Below are 21,130 nucleotides of genomic sequence, written 5' to 3' on the forward strand. Positions count from 1 at the left end.
AAATACAAGTACCTTATCACACAATGGCAATTTCCAGATTGGATCGACACTCAGATTTCACAGGAAAAATCTGTCCCTTTACTGAGAGTTGCAGGGCTTCAAATAAATACACCCCTCATCCTCTGTCTCCATCAGGCCTAAAACCTCTCCACTTCCCTTCTAAGTGTGGGGCGGAGAACTGATCTGCTCTTATTCCTGATCCAGAGTGAAGATTCTGTCCACAGACTTGGGTAGTGTTGGCAAAAGAACTGAGGGTAGGGGCAGAGTGGAATGACACAGGAATCACCCAGGGTAACAGGAACAGAACATTTATTTTTTCATGACCTCAGGCACAGGTGCTGACAATCACTGGCAGGTGCAGCAGGGAGGGGGCTGTGCCATCCTGGACCAGGCACGGAGAGCTGGGACCCTCCCCAGGGACAACCCCAGCTCAGCCTGAGCAAGAGAAAATGGGGGGTGCAGGAAAGGCTGCGTCCTCATGGGGTGGGAAGGATGGCTTTTTCTGGCCCTTTGGATTCCCATTTCCTCTAGGAGCTCTTGTCTCAGCATCAGGATCCCAAGTCAGCAACTACCCACAGAGCCATAGCCACACCCAGAATCCCCAGACTGCAGCGCACTGCCACCATCACAGGAGTCAGAGCTGTGGCGCCGGCATCCATGGGATCCGTGGCACCCACGGTGGCTCAGGCAGCAGCCCCCCCACCCCCCAGAGCTGGGGTCACAGCTGCCCCCGGAGCCTGGAGCACAGCTGGAGAAGGCTGGGGGCAAGCACTGTGCTGGGCTCTTCGGGGGGCACTTGGGCAATGGGGGGCACTTGGAAGGAGGCTGGCACTGCTGCTGGCTCTGCTGGCAGGACATCGCGGCAGGAGGTTGATCTGGAACAAATAAAAGAAACATTATTTTATGTGAACACAGAAGCTTCAGACAAAAGTCCCTTCCCTCTGGGGAACACTTGTCCCCATGACCAAGCTGCTTCCTAAGCCAAGCTGTGTGGGACAGACATGGGGACACGGAGTGGACATGCACACTAAGACACCAGATGGGTCTGTGTGCACCCCTGATCACATACTCAGAACAAGAATGGAAGGAATCCTGGGGCGCCTGGGTGGCGCAGTCGGTTAAGCGTCCGACTTCAGCCAGGTCACGATCTCGCGGTCCGTGAGTTCGAGCCCCGCGTCAGGCTCTGGGCTGATGGCTCAGAGCCTGGAGCCTGTTTCCGATTCTGTGTCTCCCTCTCTCTCTGCCCCTCCCCCGTTCATGCTCTGTCTCTCTCTGTCCCAAAAATAAAAAATAAAAACCGTTGAAAAAAAAAAAAAATTTAAAAAAAATAAAAAATAAAAGAATGGAAGGAATCCTGAAGACCTGTGGCTTTGAGGGTTCACAGCCCCCTGAAAGGAATCCTGAAGACCTGTGGCTTTGAGGGTTCACAGCCCCCTGACAGGTGCCTCAGTGGCTCTTTCCTCACCACCACCCCCTCCCCCACTGGTGCCGCTGTCTGGGTCCCCTCCTGCTGGTTCTGATCACATCTGGGCTTGTCTTCCCAAAGCTCCCAGCTGAGGGACACTCACCAGATACAGAGGAGGCAAGATGAGGCTGTTCCTGAGGATGCTGTGGGTGAGGAGCTCAGGGCAGGAGCACTCTTATCCTGTGGCTGGGTTTGTCATGCAGGCCGGAGTCCTCTGCTGCTTTCACAACCAGGGGAGGGGACAGCCTGGCATGGTTCCTAGTTGTCTGCCTCCAGTGTCTTCCTGGGCATGACCCTAAAATTCTTCTAAGGTAGAACCAGGATGTCCTGTGACTACCAAATTACTTCCCACTTTAGTCTGCTTTGGACCAGCTGCTGTGCCCTTATTCAGTCCTTCACTTCCATGCTTTGGCATAGGCTCTGTCCCTTTTTAGTACATGCAACACTAATAATACAGAGAGATAATACACATTTCTTCCCTTAAGTACCTCACAGATCATGGACAATCACATGGAAAAGCAAATATATTGCATCTGATAACATAAATGCTAAACGGAAGTGTTTCTTAAGACCTCAAGCCTAAGATCCCAGGTTTTGGAGGTCAGTCCCCCATTGCACCAGAAGGGTGATGGAGACTTCAGATGTTTTCTGGAGGTGACAGCTGAACAAAGTCATTGTCCTGTGAGGGTGTGATGGGTAGGGTAAGATGGTAACTTACCATCCCAACCAGGGTAACTGGTTGGGAGCCAGTTTGTGTCTAAGAGAGAAAGGTTCCTAGGGGGACCTCCTGGTTCCTATATGGTAGTAGGGAGAGCAGCATAAAATTTAGAGTGGAGAAGGGACCAACGACTTTTGATAGGACAAGATTCACAACTGATATTATTAGGAAGAAGGGGGAAGAGGGAAATGGGGAGGACGAGAAGTAGGAGGAGGAGGGGGAGGAGGAGAAGTAAAGAATAGATCCACCTCTTCATTGTTGTTCCATATGTCCACATCTCTCAGACTGTGGGATATATACTATTGATTCTAACACTGTAGAAGGTGATAGAAGATAGTGGCCCATGTGCTTGGAGGAACTAAGGAAAAAACAATGCAATGATGATAATGAATCATTTTGCAAACATGGTTGGTAATTGTGAGGTTGATGGTGGTGGAGGTGGTATGTGGGCCTTGCTTGATAGCATAAACCTCATAATGGCTAAGCTTTATGTAAACTGAATACTATCTTTCCATTTTTTAAAGATTCATTTTATTTGTAGAGAAAGAGAGCACCGAGCAGGGGAGAGGAGCCGAGAGAGAGGGAGAAAGAGAGAGAGAGAGAGAGAGGGAGAATATCTCAAGCAGGTTCTATGCTCAGTGCAGAGCCCGTCATGGGGCTCAATCTCATGACCCTGGGATCATGACCTGAGCTGGATGCGCAATTGACTGAACCACCCAGGCACCCTTATTGTTCCATTTGATTTAATTGTGATATTACACATATATTCCTCAACAAATTTTATCTCAAATATGATAATAAAATGTATTACATTATATATAACAAAAATAAAATTATCATTGAGACTTCAACATTCACATATTTAAATTTAATTAAATTAAATAAAACTTCATTATAGCAAATGTAATATATTACATTTTGATTTGTTGTTAGCTTAAATACCCATTTGTAGATACTAAATTCATAGGCTATAGTTTTCTTTTTCTCTCCAATCCACAACTTACTCATTCTGAATCAGTGATTCCTAAAGTTCTTTGAAGATCCATGTGGGAGCCTGGATGGTCCTGGGGTACAGAGCTGGGTGCTGGCAGTGGGGAGGGGAAAGCAGGGCACAATTGCTGTCCTCTCTGCTTCAAAGGAGATCCCAGTTTGCCTCTGGGTATGATTTCACACAAGCATACAGTTAGGACAACAAACAACAAAGTATTTACATTTGTGATAACTGAACCCTAAGCCTAATGTAGGTGTTACAGGGTAAACTGAAGTGGAACTGTCTCAGGGTTCCAGACCGGCTGCAGAGGGAATTAGTATTTTCCATGTCATGTGGTTCTCCAGAAATTTGCACAGAGGATATGCTTAATCCCAGCGATGTGGAAATTGAGTTGCTATGGGGCCGCACTTTTGGTGTAACAGGTGTCCCCAATCAATGTGACCCAAGCCACTCTAAAACTTGTCAGCAAAGTGCTTCTGTTCCTCAAGAATGGGCTTGAAGATGGCTTCTTTCCAGTCCCATGCCTGAATCCCTGCCTTAGTGCCTTGTTTCCATATCCTCAGATATCCCTCCTTTCCTTTCTCCAGATGAGCTACTTAATCTGGAAACTGCCCACCTCAGGGTCCACACTTTCCTTCTCAGAACAGAGACCTCAGTCCAAACTCACAGAACACTTGAGCCCACAGCCCAGAGCCTGGGGAGGCTGCAGTGAGCTGCAGTATGAGGATGTCTTAGCAGCCCTGACATTGTAAGGAACCTGGGGTCACACACGGAGAAGACACTCACCTGGTTTTATGAGAGAATTTTATGACCTAATAACCTGTGTGTTAGCTCTGGAGCAGGAAGTACTTTATCTGAGGCCCAGCTCCAGGATAAGCTTCCTAAGACAGACATATTAGTAATAACAGAATAAACAAAGAAACAAACAAGGATCAGCCCTTTTCCATGGCAATTAATGACTGATGCTATGAAAGAGGAAGATGAGATGAGTAAGCCCAAAAGTAGTATTCTGGGAAGATATTTACTCCTGTAGTTTCACTTAGCTCTGTTATTATCAGATCTCAGGTGCACAGATATGGATTGACATCTTGGTTTGTAATATATGTTCATCATCAGTCCATGCAAGGTTCTCTTAATGAATTTGTCTATCTATCTATCTATCTATCTATCAATCTATCAATCATCTATCTATCCTATCATCATTTAAATAGCAAAAATGCCAAAATCCACTCCCCACATGAAAATGAGGACGTAATCGCCATTCTGAGTCTTGTATTTACTATTCTTTGCTTCCCTTCTGATGTATTTTTATCATATTTACATGTATTCCTCAAAAATATTAAAATTTTTTCTCTATTTTTAAGTCAGATTTTTTGAGGTATTTATTTTACACAGAGAAAAAAATCATCCATTTAGGTACACAATTCTGTGAGCTTTGACTAACACATACAGCCATGTAAAAAAGCAACGAAAAGTTCCATCACCCCAAAACATTCCCTCGTGACCCTATATAGTGAACCCCTCCTCCATGCAGTCCTTGGCAACCACTGATCTGCTTTCAGTCCTTATAGTTTTGCCTTTTTCACAATGCTGTGTAATTGCAATTACATGATATGTAGCATTTAAAGTCTAGCTTCTTTCACCTAGAATAGTGCATTTGAAATTCATCTGTATTGTTTTATGTAATAGTACTTCATTCCTTTTTCTTTGTTAAGTAGCTTTATATTGTGTAAATGTATCTTGTTATTATTATGTTCTTAGTGTTTACTTATTTTTGAGAGAGACAGAGAGAGAGAGAGAGAGAGAGGGAGAGAGACAGAGAGAAAATGCACAGGGGAGGGGCAGAGAGAGAGGGAAACACAGAATCTGAAGCAGGATCCAGGCTCTGAGCTGTCAGCACAGAGCCCAACATGGGGCTCAAACTCATGAACCATGAAATCATGAGCTGAGCCAAAGCCAGATGCTTAACTGACTGAGCCACCCGGGGGCCCCAAATGTACAGATTATTTTTTAAACTATTTTCCAGTTGAAGGACACTGGGGTTGCTACCAGTTCAGGGAAATTCTTAATAAAGTCACCATAAATACTGACTTACAAGTTTTTCTGTAAATATAAAATTTATTTCTCATGGTTAAATATCTAAGAATAGGGTTTCTGGGGCAAATTATAAGGGTATGTTTCATTTTTTAAGAAACTGGCAAACTATTTTCCAAAGTGATTGTACAATTTTGTATTCCTACTGGCAATGATTGAGTGAACTAAGTGCTCTACATATTTGATAGTACTTGGTATTATCAGTTATTTATTTTTTTTATTTTAGCCATTCTAATGTATGTAGAGTGATATCTCATTTTGCTTTTAATATTTATTTCCCTAATGACTGATAATGTTAAGGGTCTTTTCATGTATTTATTTGCCATCCATATATCTTCTTTGTTGGAATGTCTGTTCAAATCTTTCACCCATTTTTTAACCAGGTTGTCTATTTTCTTATTATTTTTTTTTTGAGCATTTTATGTATGTATGTATGTATGTATGTATTTATTTATATTTTAGAGAGAAAGAGAGCACAAGTGGGGTAGAGAGACAGCGGGAGAGAAAGAAGGAGAATCTTAAGCAAGCTTCATGCTCAGCACAGAGCCTGATGTGGGTGGGACTTGATCCCATGAGTCTGAGATCATGACTTGAACTGAAATCAAGAGTCAGATGTTCCACTGACTGAGTCAGGAGTCCCTATGTTTGGAGCATTTTAACATATATTCTAGCCATGTCCTTCATTGCATATGTATTTTACAAATTTTTTTCCAAGTCTGTGAATTTTCTTTACCTTTTCTTAACAGTGTCTTTTGAAAAGCAGTTTTTTTGCTTGCTTTGTTTTTTGTTTGATTGTTTATTTTGTCATCTAAAGACAGCATTATTTCTAAGGCCCTTCCTTTTCTAATTTTTATTAAAATTTCAGTTAGTTAACATACAGTGTAATATTAGCTTCAATCACTAGTGAACATTTCCATACAAGTTTATAGCAGCATTATCAACAATAGCCAAATTATGGAAAGAGCCCAAGTGTCCATGGATTGATGAATAGATAAGGAAGTTGTGGTATTATATATATGCATACATATACATATATATATATATATATATATATATATATATATGTAGTGGAATATTACTCACCCATAAAAAGGATGAAAAGCAGGGTTTTAAAATCTTGACAATGTTGAGTTTATGAAGGTTTTCTTTTGAATCACCCTTTTATTGCCATTTCTAAAAATTTTTTTGTGTAACTCAAGTCACAAAGATTTTTTCTTATGCTTTACTCTAGAAGTTTTATAATGTTTTGTTTTACCCTTTGATCCATTATTAACGTGGAGTTAATTTTTATATATAATAATTTTTTACATATGAGATATAATTTATTTTTTTAATATGGTTGTCCAACTGTTTCAGCACCATTCGTTGGAATGACTGTCCTTCCATTCAGATGCCTTTGTACTGATAAAAGAAATTTCTAACTTTTATTTTTTGTTTTTTTAATGTTTTTTTTTGAGAGAAAAACATTTTTGAGAGAAAAACATTTTTGAGAGAAAGAGAGAGACAGAGCATGAGTGAGGGAGGGACAAAGAGAGAGGGAGACACAGAATCCGAAGCAGGCTCCAGGCTCTGAGCTGTCAGCACAGAACCCGACGTGGGGCTCGAACACATGAACCGTGAGATCATGACCTGAGATGAAGTTGGACGCTTAACCAACTGAATCACCCAGGCACCCCAGAAATTTTCAACTTTTAATGTTTGTGGGCCCTGATCCTCAGCTCCCTGGGAAGCTATACCTTTACCAAGGTCAGAGTGACTTCACCAAACTTCAGAGCATGGGCTCTGTTTCTGCCCCGAGCACACGTTGTGCATCTGCTTTTTAAACAAATAACCTTAAAGCACACATTTCAAACTAAAGAGTAAAAGTCTCTTTAAATTCAATTCCCATGCCTCCAAAGCCTGCAAGCTTGCACATACTAAAAGCTTAAGATAAAGTTTGTAATTTTCTGAAATTTCCTTCATCATGATGGTTAGTAACTCTTGATGTAACAAAAAACATATGTAACCCCTCGTTAAACACTTCTCAGGAGCACTCTCTTCTTTGTGAAGATTGTGTATCCTGGTCAGCTGTTCTCACCTAGACTTGAATAAAACTCTTCCTTTTTTAAAAGAAATTCTAAAAGGTTTGTTTAGGGGTGCCAGGCTGGCTCAGTTGGTAGAGTGTGGGGCTCTTGATCTCAGGGTCATGAGTTCAAGCCCTATGTTGGACATGCAGCCTACTTTTAAAATGAAATAAAGCGCTATTAATGTTATGCCCAGAATTCGTGATCCCCAAAGACCACCAGGGAGCCGAGTCTGATGCAAAAGCAAAAGAGCCTTTATTCGAGCTAGCTCGAGCTCAATCCCCTACCTGCACCGATGCAGCGGTCAGATGCTGGGGGGAGAGAAAGCGAGTTTCAAAAGGACAAAGGTTTTATTGGGGCCTAGGGGCAGTTGGTGAGGTAATGGCTATGGCCTCAGCTGATTGGCTGGGGAAGGGTCCGAGTCCTGTTAGGCAGGTGAGGGGGGCGGTTACTCAAGGGGAGGAGGTGTGGTCAAGGTGAAGGACACAGAACAAGATGGAGTCCGCCGCCGTAGGCCCGCCCTTTCAATTAACAAAAAGGTTTGTTCATTTTTCATTGACAGTACCTTTGCTCAAAATAAATTAATCATGTATTCTGGGTCTACTTTTGGACCTGTGTTCTTTTCCATAACTTTCTACCCTTGCCTTACTCCTGATCTTAGGAGGAAAGCATTCATTCTCTTAAGTATTGTATTAGGGGTAGAGCTCTTCATTAGGTTGAGGATGCTCCTTTATTAGGTTGAGGAGCTCTTTATTAGGTTTATTTGCTTTCTGAAGGCTTTTTTTAAAGCTTATTTATTAATTTTGAGAGACTGAGAGAGCATGAGCAGGGGAGGGGCAGAGAGGGAGAGATAGAGAATCACAAGCAGGCTCTGCACTGGCAGAGTGGCATTACCACTCAGGGCTCGAGCTCATGAACCATGAGACCTGACCTGAGCCAAAATCCAGAGTCAGATGATTAACCAACTGAGCCACCCAGGTTCCCCTTTCTGAGAGTTTTCTTTTTAATCATGAATTGGTAATGGATATTTTCAAGTGTTTTTATGCATCTATTGAGATGATTATATGTTTTTATTTTCTCTTTAGTCTGATGTGAATGTAGCAGTATCTCAACTATTCCAAGACTGTAAAATTTCTGGCTCATCTAAAATTTTTTACATCTACAAAAGAGGCATAATTTTACAAGTTATGAATGGCTCATGTAATGTGCAACCTAAACATAAGCTTTTTTCAGCCTGTGAGTTAAAGATGAGATCACAATAAATATATTTGCTCAAATCACAGTAGCTGGAAATAACCTGCTGTCTAAATAGTCATTAAGTGGCTCCATGTAATTTCTTGGAACCTCCAAAGGGATGTGTCACATGGTCATAGAGACACCTATGTCACCACACAGCTCTCATTACCACACAGTGCACCTGGCTCCTCCTGTCCTGACCCTGCCCACATCCTCAAAGTCCACCCTGCCCAGAGGAGTTAAGGAGCCACCCCTCCCCACTCTTCTGCTAGGAAAAGCATCCTCTATTCTGACATTTTCCATAAAATTCTTAGCTTTCTACTTCCACATGATGGTGTTAATGGCAGGGCTTCCTCTATAATGTCTTAATACATGTGGAAGACATCTGGGACTCTTTCAGGATCTCTTTAGGAGTTTCGAGTATTGAGGTGCTGTGGTTTCAGGGTTGGGGTTTGCGTTGAAATTCTCATACCAAGAAAAGTCACAAACTGGCATCACGTTAGAGCCTGGATCCATATGGAATGTGTTCAGTGGTTGTGAGGAGATACTTTCCATGCCATAAATGCTAGACCCCATCTAAGTTGGTATGTGAATAAGCCAAGATCAAATATCCTCAAATTAGAAGATTAGGTGGTAGTTTTTCACACTGCCTCACCCCATTTTTCTGAGAGATTCTGAGCCATTTGTCCTGGGAAGAGGCTTCACACAGTTCTGTCCTTTTGTGGTCCTGTCCTTGAGATGAGGGAGAAGAGTTTTGTGTTTGCTTCATTTCTTATTCTTGATGAACCAAGGTTTACCTCTTCTGAGTGCAGTTAAGAGACAATGCAGCAGAAATAAGCAGGGTTCCTTCTGATAGCTCCATGCCCCAGGGTGCTGGGCTCTTGGGGATGGGATGCTGTCAGCACTGACCCTCAGGGAGCTATCCTCTGGGCCAGGAAGGAGCCACCTGGTGGTGGCCTCATTGCTGTGCTTCTGCCATTAAGGACATTGCTTGCTCTGCAGGCCTGTGGAACAGCTGCTCTGGGAGACATGTGAAGGCTTGAGAAGAGGGAGCTCCTCTTCCTCATTGATGTGGACCTCAGATCAGTGAGCAGCAACTCCAGGACTAAAACAGCCTCTTCCCTAAGACAAGGAAAACCAGGGATGGGCCCAGCGGAAGCCACATAGAAGTCCACTTGCATTTCCAGGGAAGAGGGGAAAATCTCCCTGCTCAGAGCCACTCAGAAACTTTGCAACTTACTCTACCATGAAGACAGATGTGACCCTCCAACCCTTATTGCCTAATGACTCAAGATTAAAACCATGTAGACCAAAAAGAGCCTTTGTACTTGCTTCTGTTGAACCCCTGGCCAAAGCTAAACTATCCATTTTTTGCAGATATCTGAACTCCCGGACTAGATTAGGCCTTCCCTTTACATGCCCCCAGCACCTGCAATTTCTCCTTAATGGACACTACAGCTGTAATTCACCATCTGTCTTCCTCCTCTCTGCTGGATTGCCCATCCTGTGAGGACAGACTGTTCTCGCTCCTCTGTCTGCATGCCCCGTGTGGCACAGAGTGCCTGACCCACAGCTCATGCTCATTCAAGGTATATCAAACGTAGGAACTGGGGAATTCATGACTGAATGAGATAAAGTGGTGAGGGCTAGCACTAGGAGTATCAGGTCGGTGAGAAAAAACACAGTGGGTGATGTCCTTCTCCTGGCCACACCCCAAGGTCAGGCTGCATATTCAGGAGGCTCTAAGTGTGATGTTAGCATCGTTTCCATTAGGCCAATCTTTTGATATTTTTGGCCAAACCAGGACTGCACTGAGTAGTTACACTAGGACACCAGTTGTAGCTAGGACCCCCCCAGGTGCACCAGGAGGGAGAGTAGCCTTATTTTTGTGGCATTATCTAAGGGTCACCTGCCCAGCAAAGCTGATGAAAATGGAAATGACTTTCTATCCCCTCTTTGTGCAACCTCACTGGAGACCTCACGAAAATGATGCCTTTTTTTGCCCTCATATTTTGCTCTTTCCAATCCAGTATCTAGTTGCGTGTTCCCATGGAGTGAGGGAAGTGGCCTCTGAGCAGAATTGAGGATGAGGCTGAAAGCCTGGCCTTAGGGGGTCCAGAGCCTCTCCAGAAGACAAGAGAATGTCAGGAGGGTGCAATTCTGCCCCACCCTCACCCCCACCCCACCCTGAGTTAACACTCCAAAGGCCCCTTCACAGTTCTTCCTCTGTGGGGAGTTGAAACAACTCCTGGGATCCTGCTTCAGTGTGGGTAAGTTTTACAGTGAAGTGAGGAAAATGAAATCTTCTAAAGGCAAGAAACCAGTCCTATAGGTTTAAATAAGACACATCCCCTATACAAAAGACTGCATTGGAAATACCATTTAATTAATTGTGTGTACTGCTTTTTACCAGTTCACAAAAGGCCATGAACATTTTTCTCAGTAGAAAATATAAATCCGTGATATAATATCTTTTAATAGTAAGAATTATTTGCATCATATATAATTACAGTTTGTGTAGTCCTAATTACCTTTCCTTGACTAATAGATTCAAATATGTGAGAAGTTTTGAGTTTAGATGACTTCACTAAAAGAAAGTAAACATTTTCGGTTCTGAACAATTTATTTATTTGTGCATCAACACCTAACTTGGCTCTGCTCCTTTCATTTGTGAAATTCTCTGCTGCTCCCTGGGTACCATGAGGTCTTCTGAGGGCTCCCCAGAGAGGGCTGTAACACCAGTCCCCCACCCTTGCCCATATCTCAAAGCCAAGGGCTCAAGAGGTAGTAGTGGATTACTTGAGAAGGTCATGGTCACAGGGGCAGCCTGGAGACACTGAGCAGATTAAATTACATTTTATTCATTGGAATTTGTGTTATGAATTTTTCATCTATCTATGTGTCTGTCTTGGTAGACTTCTGAATACAAGAAGAAAATTCTTTCATAGCCATACCTGTTCCCAGGAGGGTACATGAGACAGAATCTGAACTAAGTAATGTGAGTAGAAGGAAGGAAGGAAGGAAGGAAGGAAGGAAGGAAGGAAGGGAGGAAGGGGTTCAGAAAGGAATGCAGGAAAGACTAGTGTTAAGTTCCCAGCAGTTCCCAGGGGGATGTATGTGGGCAGTCATCAAGCTTCCTGGTTGAACCTTGTTAATTGGACATTGTGCAAGAGCCCAGGAAAAAGGCTGAAAGCCTAGTCCAACATGCCAGGCTGTCCCCTCCCCTGGTTGTGAAAGCAGCAGAGGGCTCCAGCCTGCATGACAAACCCAGCCACAGGATAAAAGTGCTCCTACCTTGGGCTCCTCACCTGCAGCATCCTCAGGAACAGCTTTATCCTGCCTCCTCTGTATCTGGTGAGTGTCCCCTCAGCTGGGAGCTTTGGGAAGACAAGCCCAGATGTGATCAGAACCAGCAGGAGGGGACCCAGACAGCGGCACCAGTGGGGGAGGGGGTGGTGGTGAGGAAAGAGCCACTGAGGCACCTGTCAGGGGGCTGTGAACCCTCAAAGCCACAGGTCTTCAGGATTCCTTCCATTCTTGTTCTGAGTATGTGATCAGGGGTGCACACAGACCCATCTGGTGTCTTAGTGTGCGTGTCCACTCCGTGTCCCCATGTCCGTCCCACACAGCTTGGCTTAGGAAGCAGCTTGGTCATGGGGACAAGTGTTTGACAAAACCCAGAGGGAAGGGACTTTTGTCTGAAGCTTCTGTGTTCACATAAAAAAATGTTTCTTTTATTTGTTCCAGATCAACCTCCTGCCGCGATGTCCTGCCAGCAGAGCCAGCAGCAGTGCCAGCCTCCTTCCAAGTGCCCCCCATTGCCCAAGTGCCCCCCAAAGAGCCCAGCACAGTGCTTGCCCTCAGCCTTCTCCAGCTGTGCTCCAGGCTCCGGGGGCAGCTGTGACCCCAGCTCCCAGGGATGGGGGGCTGCTGCCTGAGCCACCGTGGGTGCCACGGATCCCATGGATGCCGGTGCCACAGCTCTGACTCCTGTGATGGTGACAGTGTGCTGCAGTCCGGGGGCTCTGGGTGTGGCCATGGCTCTGTGGGTGGCTGCTGACTTGGGATCCTGATGCTGAGACAAGAGCTCCTAGAGGAAATGGGAATCCAAAGAGCCAGAAAAAGCCATTCTTCCCATCCCACGAGTACAGAGCCTTTCCTGCACCCCCCATTCTCTCTTGTCGAGGCTGAGCTGGGGGTATCCTTGGGGAGGGTCCCAGCTCTCCTTGCTTGGTCCAGGATGGCACAGCCCCCTTCCTGCTGCACCTGTCAGTGATTGTCAGCACCTGTGCCTGAGGTCATGAAAAAATAAATGTTCTGTTCCTGTTACCCTGGGTGGTTCCTTTGTTATTCCACTCTGCCCCTCCCCAGGTGACCTGATGTACATCCTCTGTCTGCTCCTCAGGCCCAGTGCTGCCGTACAGAGGGTGGTGAATCATAGTTCTAGACTAGAGAAAATGGAAGACTGTGGGTCTTTTATTCTGTCGTGTGGTGCAGTGGGTGAGAGGAGGGTCCAACTGAGCCTGTAACCATTAGTAAAAGGTGAGGTGGATGGGTGTTCCCCTCACATTGGGCTCCCTGACTTCTGTGCTGTCTCTAGCTTCCCCATTAAAAAACAGAATGCATAGTAGGCAGTTACCAGAAAATAGGCAGATAGGCAGTTGCCAATGTGGGGGAATCTGTTCCTTCTAGGGACATTTGTCAGTATTGAGAGACAGTTTTGGTTGTTTCTAGATATCGAGGTGGCAGCATCTCAGACTACTGGCATTCAGTGGGGGAGGCCAAGGCTACAGCTACACATGCCACAGAAGCACCTCACAATGTCCCCAGCCCCATCACAGGGAACTATCTGGGTCAAAATGCCAAGGTTGAAAATCATCAGGGTAGGTTAAAGAGCTAGGGAGAGGAAGGAATGGCATCAGGACAGCCAACTCCATCTGCTCAGTAAACATCCCAAGAGAAAGGTGACATGACAGAGGAGGGAGAGAGAATTAGAGAGAATTAGAAAGAATCTAAGAAGTTATGGTTTTGAGAGAGGTGGAGATGAAAGCTTAGGAGGTGTGATAATGTGAAAGTGTGGATTAGGAGACAGGAAAAAGGGTAAGGGGTTGTGAGAAGTGATTCTGGGACTTAGATGAGAAACTTACTGTTGCCTGTCATATGCATGGAACCCCTAACTGACTTACATGAGCTCATTTAGTTTTCTAAACAACCCATAAGGTAGGTGCTCTTAAGAGCCAGATTATAAATGGGGAAACTAAGAATCCAGTTTTGTACCAGGACGGAGGGCACACAGCCAGTAGGTGGTGTAGCTGATGGGCTGCAGAGGTCATGCTCTGGACCTCCTTGCCATTTGGTCTTTGCCAGAGACTTTTCATGGGATCTTTGAAACAATGACTTTTTTCACTTAGCATTTATGTTGGCTTGTTTGTGTTTGGTTTTTATTTTTGTTTTATTATTATTTTTTTTAGATCTGCAGAGCAAAAGCCCAGCCATGTGTTATAATTTCAGTAGAACTTAAAAAAAAATTTACTCTTCCATACTTGGAACTTTAATATGAAATTCAATTGCCCTTATGTTGAGATCACCTGCTTAGAGATTAGTCTCACTCTCTTAGACTGTTGAAATACTGGAGTAGAAAGCATTCCAACCAAGCTATCCAAATGGTTGGATAAAGCCAACCAATGGTTGGAAAAAGCCAAGGGAACATCACAGAACCTGAATGAAATCAAAATTGAAATCTTGGGAGAAATCAGTGCAGGGCAGGATATAGAGAGCAAAATAGTAATGCTGTGTAGCACTTTGGGAGTACATTGAATTTAAAAAAAGGTTTTTTTGTTCTTAGAAAATATCAAACTGGCTATTTATTTTCACTTTAATATCCAAGGACTCAAAGTTTCTAAAGGCTTCAGGATTTAATTTTAATAAAGCGTTCCCAAGGAGTTTGCTGTTGAGACATACTCTGACCAGGTGTGATCCACTCTCCAGCTCAGCATAATTTTCTAAGGTGGGAACCACAGCTTCTATGTCTGGATCTATCACCATGAACTACTTGCCCCTCAAAACCTTAGAAATTCCTGGATACTGCTTCCCTATGGGACCAAAACAATATGGTGTCATGATGAAAGTATGCCTCAAAAAATGTACAGGGTGTGGCACAAAAACAGACACTCAGATCAATGGAACAGAATAGAGAACCCAGAAATGGACCCACAAATGTATGGCCAACTAATTTTGACAAAGCAAGAAAGAATATCCAATGGAATAAAGACAGTCTCTTCAGCAAATGGTGCTGGGAAAACTGGACAATGACATGCAGAAGAATCAACCTGGACCACTTTCTTACACCATACACAAAAATAAACTCAAAATGGATGAAAAACCTAAATCTAAGACATGAAGCCATCAAAATCCTTGAGAAAGCAGGAAAAAACCTCTTCGACCTTGGCCGCAGCAACTTCTTACTCAACACATCTCCGGAGGCAAGGGAAACAAAAGCAAAAATGAACTATTGGGACCTCATCAAAATAAAAGTCTTCTGCACAGCAAAGGAAATAATCAGCAAAACTAAAAGGCAACTGATGGAATGGGAGAAGATATTTGTAAACGACATATCAGGTTAAGGGTTAGTGTCTAAAATTTACAAAGAACTTATCAAACTCAACACCGAAAAAACAAATAACCCAGTGAAGAAATGGGCAAAAGACATGAATAGACACTTCTCCAAAGAAGACATCCAGATGGCCAACCAACACATGAAAAAATGTTCATCATTCATCATCAGGGAAACACAGATCAAAACCACAATGGATACCACCTCACACCTGTCAGAATGGCTAACGTTAACAACTCAGGCAACAACAGATGTTGGCAAAGATGCAGAGAAAGGATCTTTTTTGCAATGCTGGTGGGAATGCAAACTGGTGCACCCACTCTGGAAAACAGTATGGAGGTTCCTCAAAAAGTTAAAAATAGAGCTACCCTAGGACCCAGCAATTGCACTACTATGTATTTATCCAAGGGATACAGGTATGTTGTTTCGAAGAGACACATGCACCCCAATGTTTATAGCAGACTATCAACAATAGTCAAAGTATGGAAAGAGCCCAAATGTCCATCAATGGATGAATGGATAAAGAAGATGTGGAGTAAACACACTCATATACAATGTGGAGTATATACTCATATACAATGGAGTATTACTCAGCAATCAAAAAGAATGAAATCTTTCCATTTGCAGCTACGTGGATGGAACTAGAGGGTATTATGCTAAGTGAAATTAGTCAGTCAGAGAAAGACAAATATCATATGACTTCACTCATATGAGAACTTTAAGATACAAAACAGATGAACATAAGGGAAGGAAGCAAAAACAATATAAAAACAGGAAGGGGAACAAAACATAAAAGACTCTTAAATACAGAGAACAAACAGAGGGTTGCTGGAGGGGTTGTGGGAGGGGGGATGGGTAAGGGACATTAAGGAATCTACTCCTGAATTCATTGTTGCACTATATACTAACTAACTTGGATGTAAATTAAAAATATAAAGGTAACAAATGCCAAAAAAGTGTTTAGGGTGAATAGGCTTGACTGAGAGATCAGAGTCATAGGATGGGAGGTTGGTGGACTCAGAATCACAAAATACACAGATCTGGGCAGAACTATCGCACTTGTACAGAAGTGGCTGGGAGCTTGGCCCACATTCCTAGTAGCACACCAACTACCAGAAAAATAGGACTCAGCCTTTGAAAAAATAAAGCCTGACATCCACTAAGTACTGTAGAATGATAGTTGGAGCCTCAGAAGTACCCGTTGGTTTCAAGCTCTCAATGCCAAAGTGTCCAAGAACTCCTGCAGTCAATAAGTCCACTCAGGAGGGGGAAGAAACAGGAGTTGGACAAACCCATAAGGTTTGGACCTGCAACACCAGGACAAAAAAACCCAGAAGTTATGCAGTTTACAATGCTGCCCCTGAGAGGACCCCAACAGCTGAGAGCTCAATGGGTAGAGAGATGCCCAGTTTTCATCAGAAGACTGCCCCCAACACCCAGTCCAGGACTCAATAGTCAATAATTCATTGATTCAGAAAATGTTTATTTCCTATGTGCAGAAACCACTGTAGGTCCTGAGACATAAAGGAGAACAAGAAAGACAGTCCCCTTGTTTGTTGGCAACACAGTAGAATAAGGCACAAGGAGCCCTCTGTCTAGCTGGCTTCTCATACTCTTGGACTGGGGAGGCAGGGATGTACGTTTGGTTAACACAATGAAGGACCTCAGCTTGGGAAAAATATCGAGTCTTAAACATACTGGCTTTGCTGGTGGAAAAAAGTTCATGTGGAGACTTATTGCTTCCATACCACAGGCAATTGTCAAGTAAGAACAAGGGATGAATTATTCACTATGATGGGGAGCCTACTACTGCACACATAGGCCTCTGCCCTCATGCCTTTTTGGATTTCTCTCCTTCGCTCCTTCCAAAGTCCCAGTGAAAAACCATGCCTGCACCAGTGCTGTGCAGGTACTCTCATTTGCTCCCTGTTATGCTGTGTTTGAGTATCTCAAAGTGGGTGGCCACAACCACAGGTCTTCCAGTGGCAGGTAAACAAACACATTTACTATTAATAATGTTTTATCACAGCTATTATTTTTAATTATAGCTGTGATATAAAACATCTGTCTATTCTTATGCATAATTATATCCCAGAATCTCTAGTGTTATAATAAAATGAATGAGACAATTCTACACAACTGATTTAAATGCAATTTCTACAAATGTTAGTTATTCACATCAGTTGCATCATGGTAAGTGTAGATAATAACACTACCACAGGTACCAATTGTTATTCACCTTCTACCAATGATAACTCACCTTTCAGCTAAATTTTCCCTGACTACTCCAGCCTAGATGAATCACCTCCTCCTCTGAACTACTCCTAAAACCTGAAACCCAGAAACACACAGAGTGAGTGATTTACTGACACATCATTCATTACATGTAGGTTAGTTTCTTGTTTCTATCTCTATTTCAACTCTGAAAATCTATGGTCCATTTTGCCTTGATAACATTGTAGCCTTTTCTCTCCCTAAACAGCTCTACCTTAAGATAGCCATTGCTTAAAAAAACCCAAGGAAACAAAGCCATGGATATCTAACTCTATAATCAATGCTCTTAATGAACATAACATTCTAGTCCCTTCCATCAGCCACATCTGCCCTCAATCATCAGCTTTATCACCTCTCTCTTTGCAGGGACCCCTGTGACTCCTGGGTTTCACGAATTCCTCTCTGTGGCCCCACCCTAAACCAGGTAGGGATGGAGTTGAGGGAAACCCAGCAGAAGGTGACTTGTATTTCAAGAATAGAGAAACAGCCAATGATAGTTTTTGAATGCTTTGAATTTGGAACTTTACAAAAAAATTGTTGGGGTTACTTTTCAACTGTTGCCCCAAAGGACTCAAGATTTCACCCATTTGGCCAAAACAGGCCTCTGTCCTTGCTTCTGGAGAGTCATAAAATATGTAAAATAAGTGTTCATTTCTGCAAGAGATTTGAACATTGGGTTGTCCTCCATGTTAGGACATTAGCTCAGCCCTCCTGCTCTCTTTCCCAGGAATCCCAGTTCAATCGCTTCTCGGCCTTTTGGCTAAGATCAAGTGTAGGAATCCCAGTTCAGTCCCTGGGTGCCATGAATCTTCTTTGAGGCCCCAGTGAGCCCAGACAGGGTCTCAGCTCTATTCTTCCATTGTTGTACCTCCTGATCTCACTCTGGGAGCTCAGGAGACAGTAAGCAATTCTCTGTGCATGTACCAGAGTGCTGGGCTGTGTGCAGGGTGAAGGAAGGCTGACACCAAAGACAGTGACCTCACGACTGAAGATGTTATGCACAGTTGCATTACAGCATTTAGCATGTGATGTTTGACTCCATATTTTTGAATGTGTTTGTATTAATAGTTCTGTCGCTCTCTCCTGAAAGACTGTGAGCTACCCAAGAACAGACAAGTGTGATATTCATCCATGTATGCCTGGTTTCCTGCAAAGTCCTTGAGCAGAGCCTGGTGTTAAGAAATGTGAGCTGAATGAATGATGCAGGTGGCATGAAGGTAGACAGTGTGCAAATTTCCTGTTTCCCTTATCAGATGTCCTGCTAAGTCACAGGAAGGTGACAAATGCAAGGACAGTCCTAGGAGTGTGCCAGGCTGTCCCCTCTCTGGGTTGTGAAAGCAGCAGATGGCTCCAGCCTGCACGACAAACCCAGCCACAGGATAAAAGTGCTCCTACCTTGGGCTCCTCACCCGCAGCATCCTCAGGAACAGCTTTATCCTGCCTCCTCTGTATCTGGTGAGTGTCCCCTCAGCTGGGAGCTTGGGGAAGACAAGTCCAGATGTGATCAGAACCAGCAGGAGGGGACCCAGACAGCGGCACCAGTGGGGGAGGGGGTGGTGGTGAGGAAAGAGCTACTGAGGCACCTGTCAGGGGGCTGTGAACCCTCAAAGTCTCAGGTCTTCAGGATTCCTTCCATTCTTATTCTGAGTATGTGGTCAGGGGTGCACACAGACCCATCTGGTGTCTTAGTGTGCATGTCCACTCCGTGTCCCCATGTCCGTCCCACACAGCTTGGTTTAGGAAGCAGCTTGGTCATGGGGACAAGCGTTTGACAAAACCCAGAGGGAAGGGACTTTTGTCTGAAGCTTCTGTGTTCACATAAAAAAATGTTTCTTTTATTTGTTCCAGATCAACCTCCTGCCGCGATGTCCTGCCAGCAGAGCCAGTAGCAGTGCCAGCCTCCTTCCAAGTGCCCCCCATTGCCCAAGTGCCCCCCGAAGAGCCCAGCACAGTGCTTGCCCCCAGCCTCTTTCAGCTGTGCTCCAGGCTCTGGGGCCAGCTGTGACCCCAGCTCCGGGGGTGACTGCTGCCTGAGCCACCGCAGGTGCCACGGATCCCATGGAGGCCGGCGCCACAGCTCCAGCTCCTGTGATGGTGGCAGTGCGCTGCAGTTCGGGGTCTCTGGGTGTGGCCATGGCTCTGTGGGTGGTTGCTGACTTGGGATCCTGATGCTGAGACAAGTGCTCCTAGAGGGAATGAGAATCGAAAGTGCCTGGGAAATCTCCTGGTGATGCAGACTTTCCAACATCCCCTAATCTCCCTTTCCTGGCTGAGCACATGATCTGTTCATGGAGATGGGGAAGTGGTGAGCTCTCCCCAGAGGGTTCTGTAGATGTCTTTTCCAGGAGCCCACATGGTGCTTCATAGCATTATCACCTCTGTCTGACAAGGTAGAAAAATAAAGCTTCTTGTTACATCAACTGTCTCTCACTTGTCCTTTGACTGCATTGTTCCAGGATACTTAGTGGGTCCCCTCCCTGAACTCCTGCGGGTCCAGCATGCCAGCACGAGGACTAACCCTGGCATGGGACTAAGACATTAAGGGCTCGTATGTTTCTCATACAGAGGGACCCTGAGAACTTCAGGGTGGAAGTGTGGACACGGTCTGCTAGCCAAGGCCTGACCGTGCTTATGTGATATGGTGGGAAGAGACCATCTGATGCTGGAATCCACATTTCTGTTGAGGGTAGTAGAGTGGATCAGAAATTGAGAAAAATGAAACCAAAGAGGAGGCAGAAAGGAAGATCTGAGGGAGGAAGATCAAGTTAACCTACAAATGATGGGTTTGAGAAAGAGGGATGAGCTGCAAAGTTAATAAATCCCAAATAAATCTGAGTTGAGCGTTCCCTGAGAGAGTGCCTGGTGCATTCAGTGTGTGAGGGGCTCTGAGCTCTGAGAAAACTGAGAAAAAAAATAGAACATGAGAAATGTCTCAGGGAGTTACAGATTGGACACCTATAAATTTCTTTCAAGAGATCTCAGGTAGGATGAAACTCATTTTCATTATTTTTTGGCCGTTGAATGCCACTTTTCAAAGTCAACGTATCAAGGAGACATGGCAATGCTACAGTTACATGGGGTCCCAAGTGGGGGAGATCCCGCCCCAACTTTGGAATAGGGGAACATTTATCTGTATGCCAAACTGACTTTGTCATTCTTGATGAGAACCAAATTTGTTGTTTCACTTGTATCACTAGATTTTTGAAATAGATGGTACAAAACAATGGGGGTCTGTTACACCCAAGCCAGGATGGCTCTTGAAATGATTTCAGAAAGATGAAAAGACATTATGTAACTATGGCTACAGGCAGAGTTGAAATATTTGAGAGAAATCAGAGTTAGAGCTTGGAAATTATAGACAAAGCACAAGATCTGTGTGATATTTTGGGAATTCAACTGGATTAAGTATACTTTTGTCATTTCATTTTTTAAAAGTAGTAATCTGAAAATTAGTTTTGCTACAATATTCTTGGACATATAATTTCTTAAGAAACTGAAATAAAAAGTGTCAAAATGAACCCAAATCTGTTCTGTCAGTCCAATCACTCAACTTGCTTACACTTGCTTAGAACTCCTCGAGGAAGTGGCCACAGACATGGGGCCTACATTCAAGCAGAGTTTGAAATGAACGTGATTGGCTACTCGATCTTGGATATTTGAAACATTCTTGAGAGAT

The 21,130-nt window shown here is 44.0% G+C and overlaps 2 protein-coding genes and 1 pseudogene across 2 annotated transcripts; 2 read left to right on the forward strand and 1 right to left on the reverse strand.

The window, feature by feature from the left end:
- Positions 1 to 561: 561 nt before the first annotated feature.
- LOC122226321 (late cornified envelope protein 3A-like) lies at positions 562 to 868 on the reverse strand. The gene has a single exon (XM_042949299.1). The coding sequence runs from the start codon at positions 856 to 858 to the stop codon at positions 562 to 564; it is 297 nt and encodes a 98-aa protein (XP_042805233.1). The 5' UTR covers positions 859 to 868.
- Positions 869 to 11,866: 10,998 nt separating this feature from the next.
- Positions 11,867 to 12,627, forward strand: LOC122227614 (late cornified envelope protein 3A-like). The gene is given in 3 exon segments (XM_042952234.1): positions 11,867 to 11,921; positions 12,315 to 12,484; positions 12,487 to 12,627. Coding segments are annotated over 2 exon segments (294 nt in total). The 5' UTR covers positions 11,867 to 11,921; positions 12,315 to 12,331.
- A 6,692-nt stretch (positions 12,628 to 19,319) lies between these two features.
- LOC122227616 lies at positions 19,320 to 19,874 on the forward strand (annotated as a pseudogene).
- Positions 19,875 to 21,130: the final 1,256 nt, after the last annotated feature.

Source organism: Panthera leo, chromosome C1 (genome assembly GCF_018350215.1).
Source record: "Panthera leo isolate Ple1 chromosome C1, P.leo_Ple1_pat1.1, whole genome shotgun sequence".
Classification (NCBI taxonomy): domain Eukaryota; kingdom Metazoa; phylum Chordata; class Mammalia; order Carnivora; family Felidae; genus Panthera; species Panthera leo.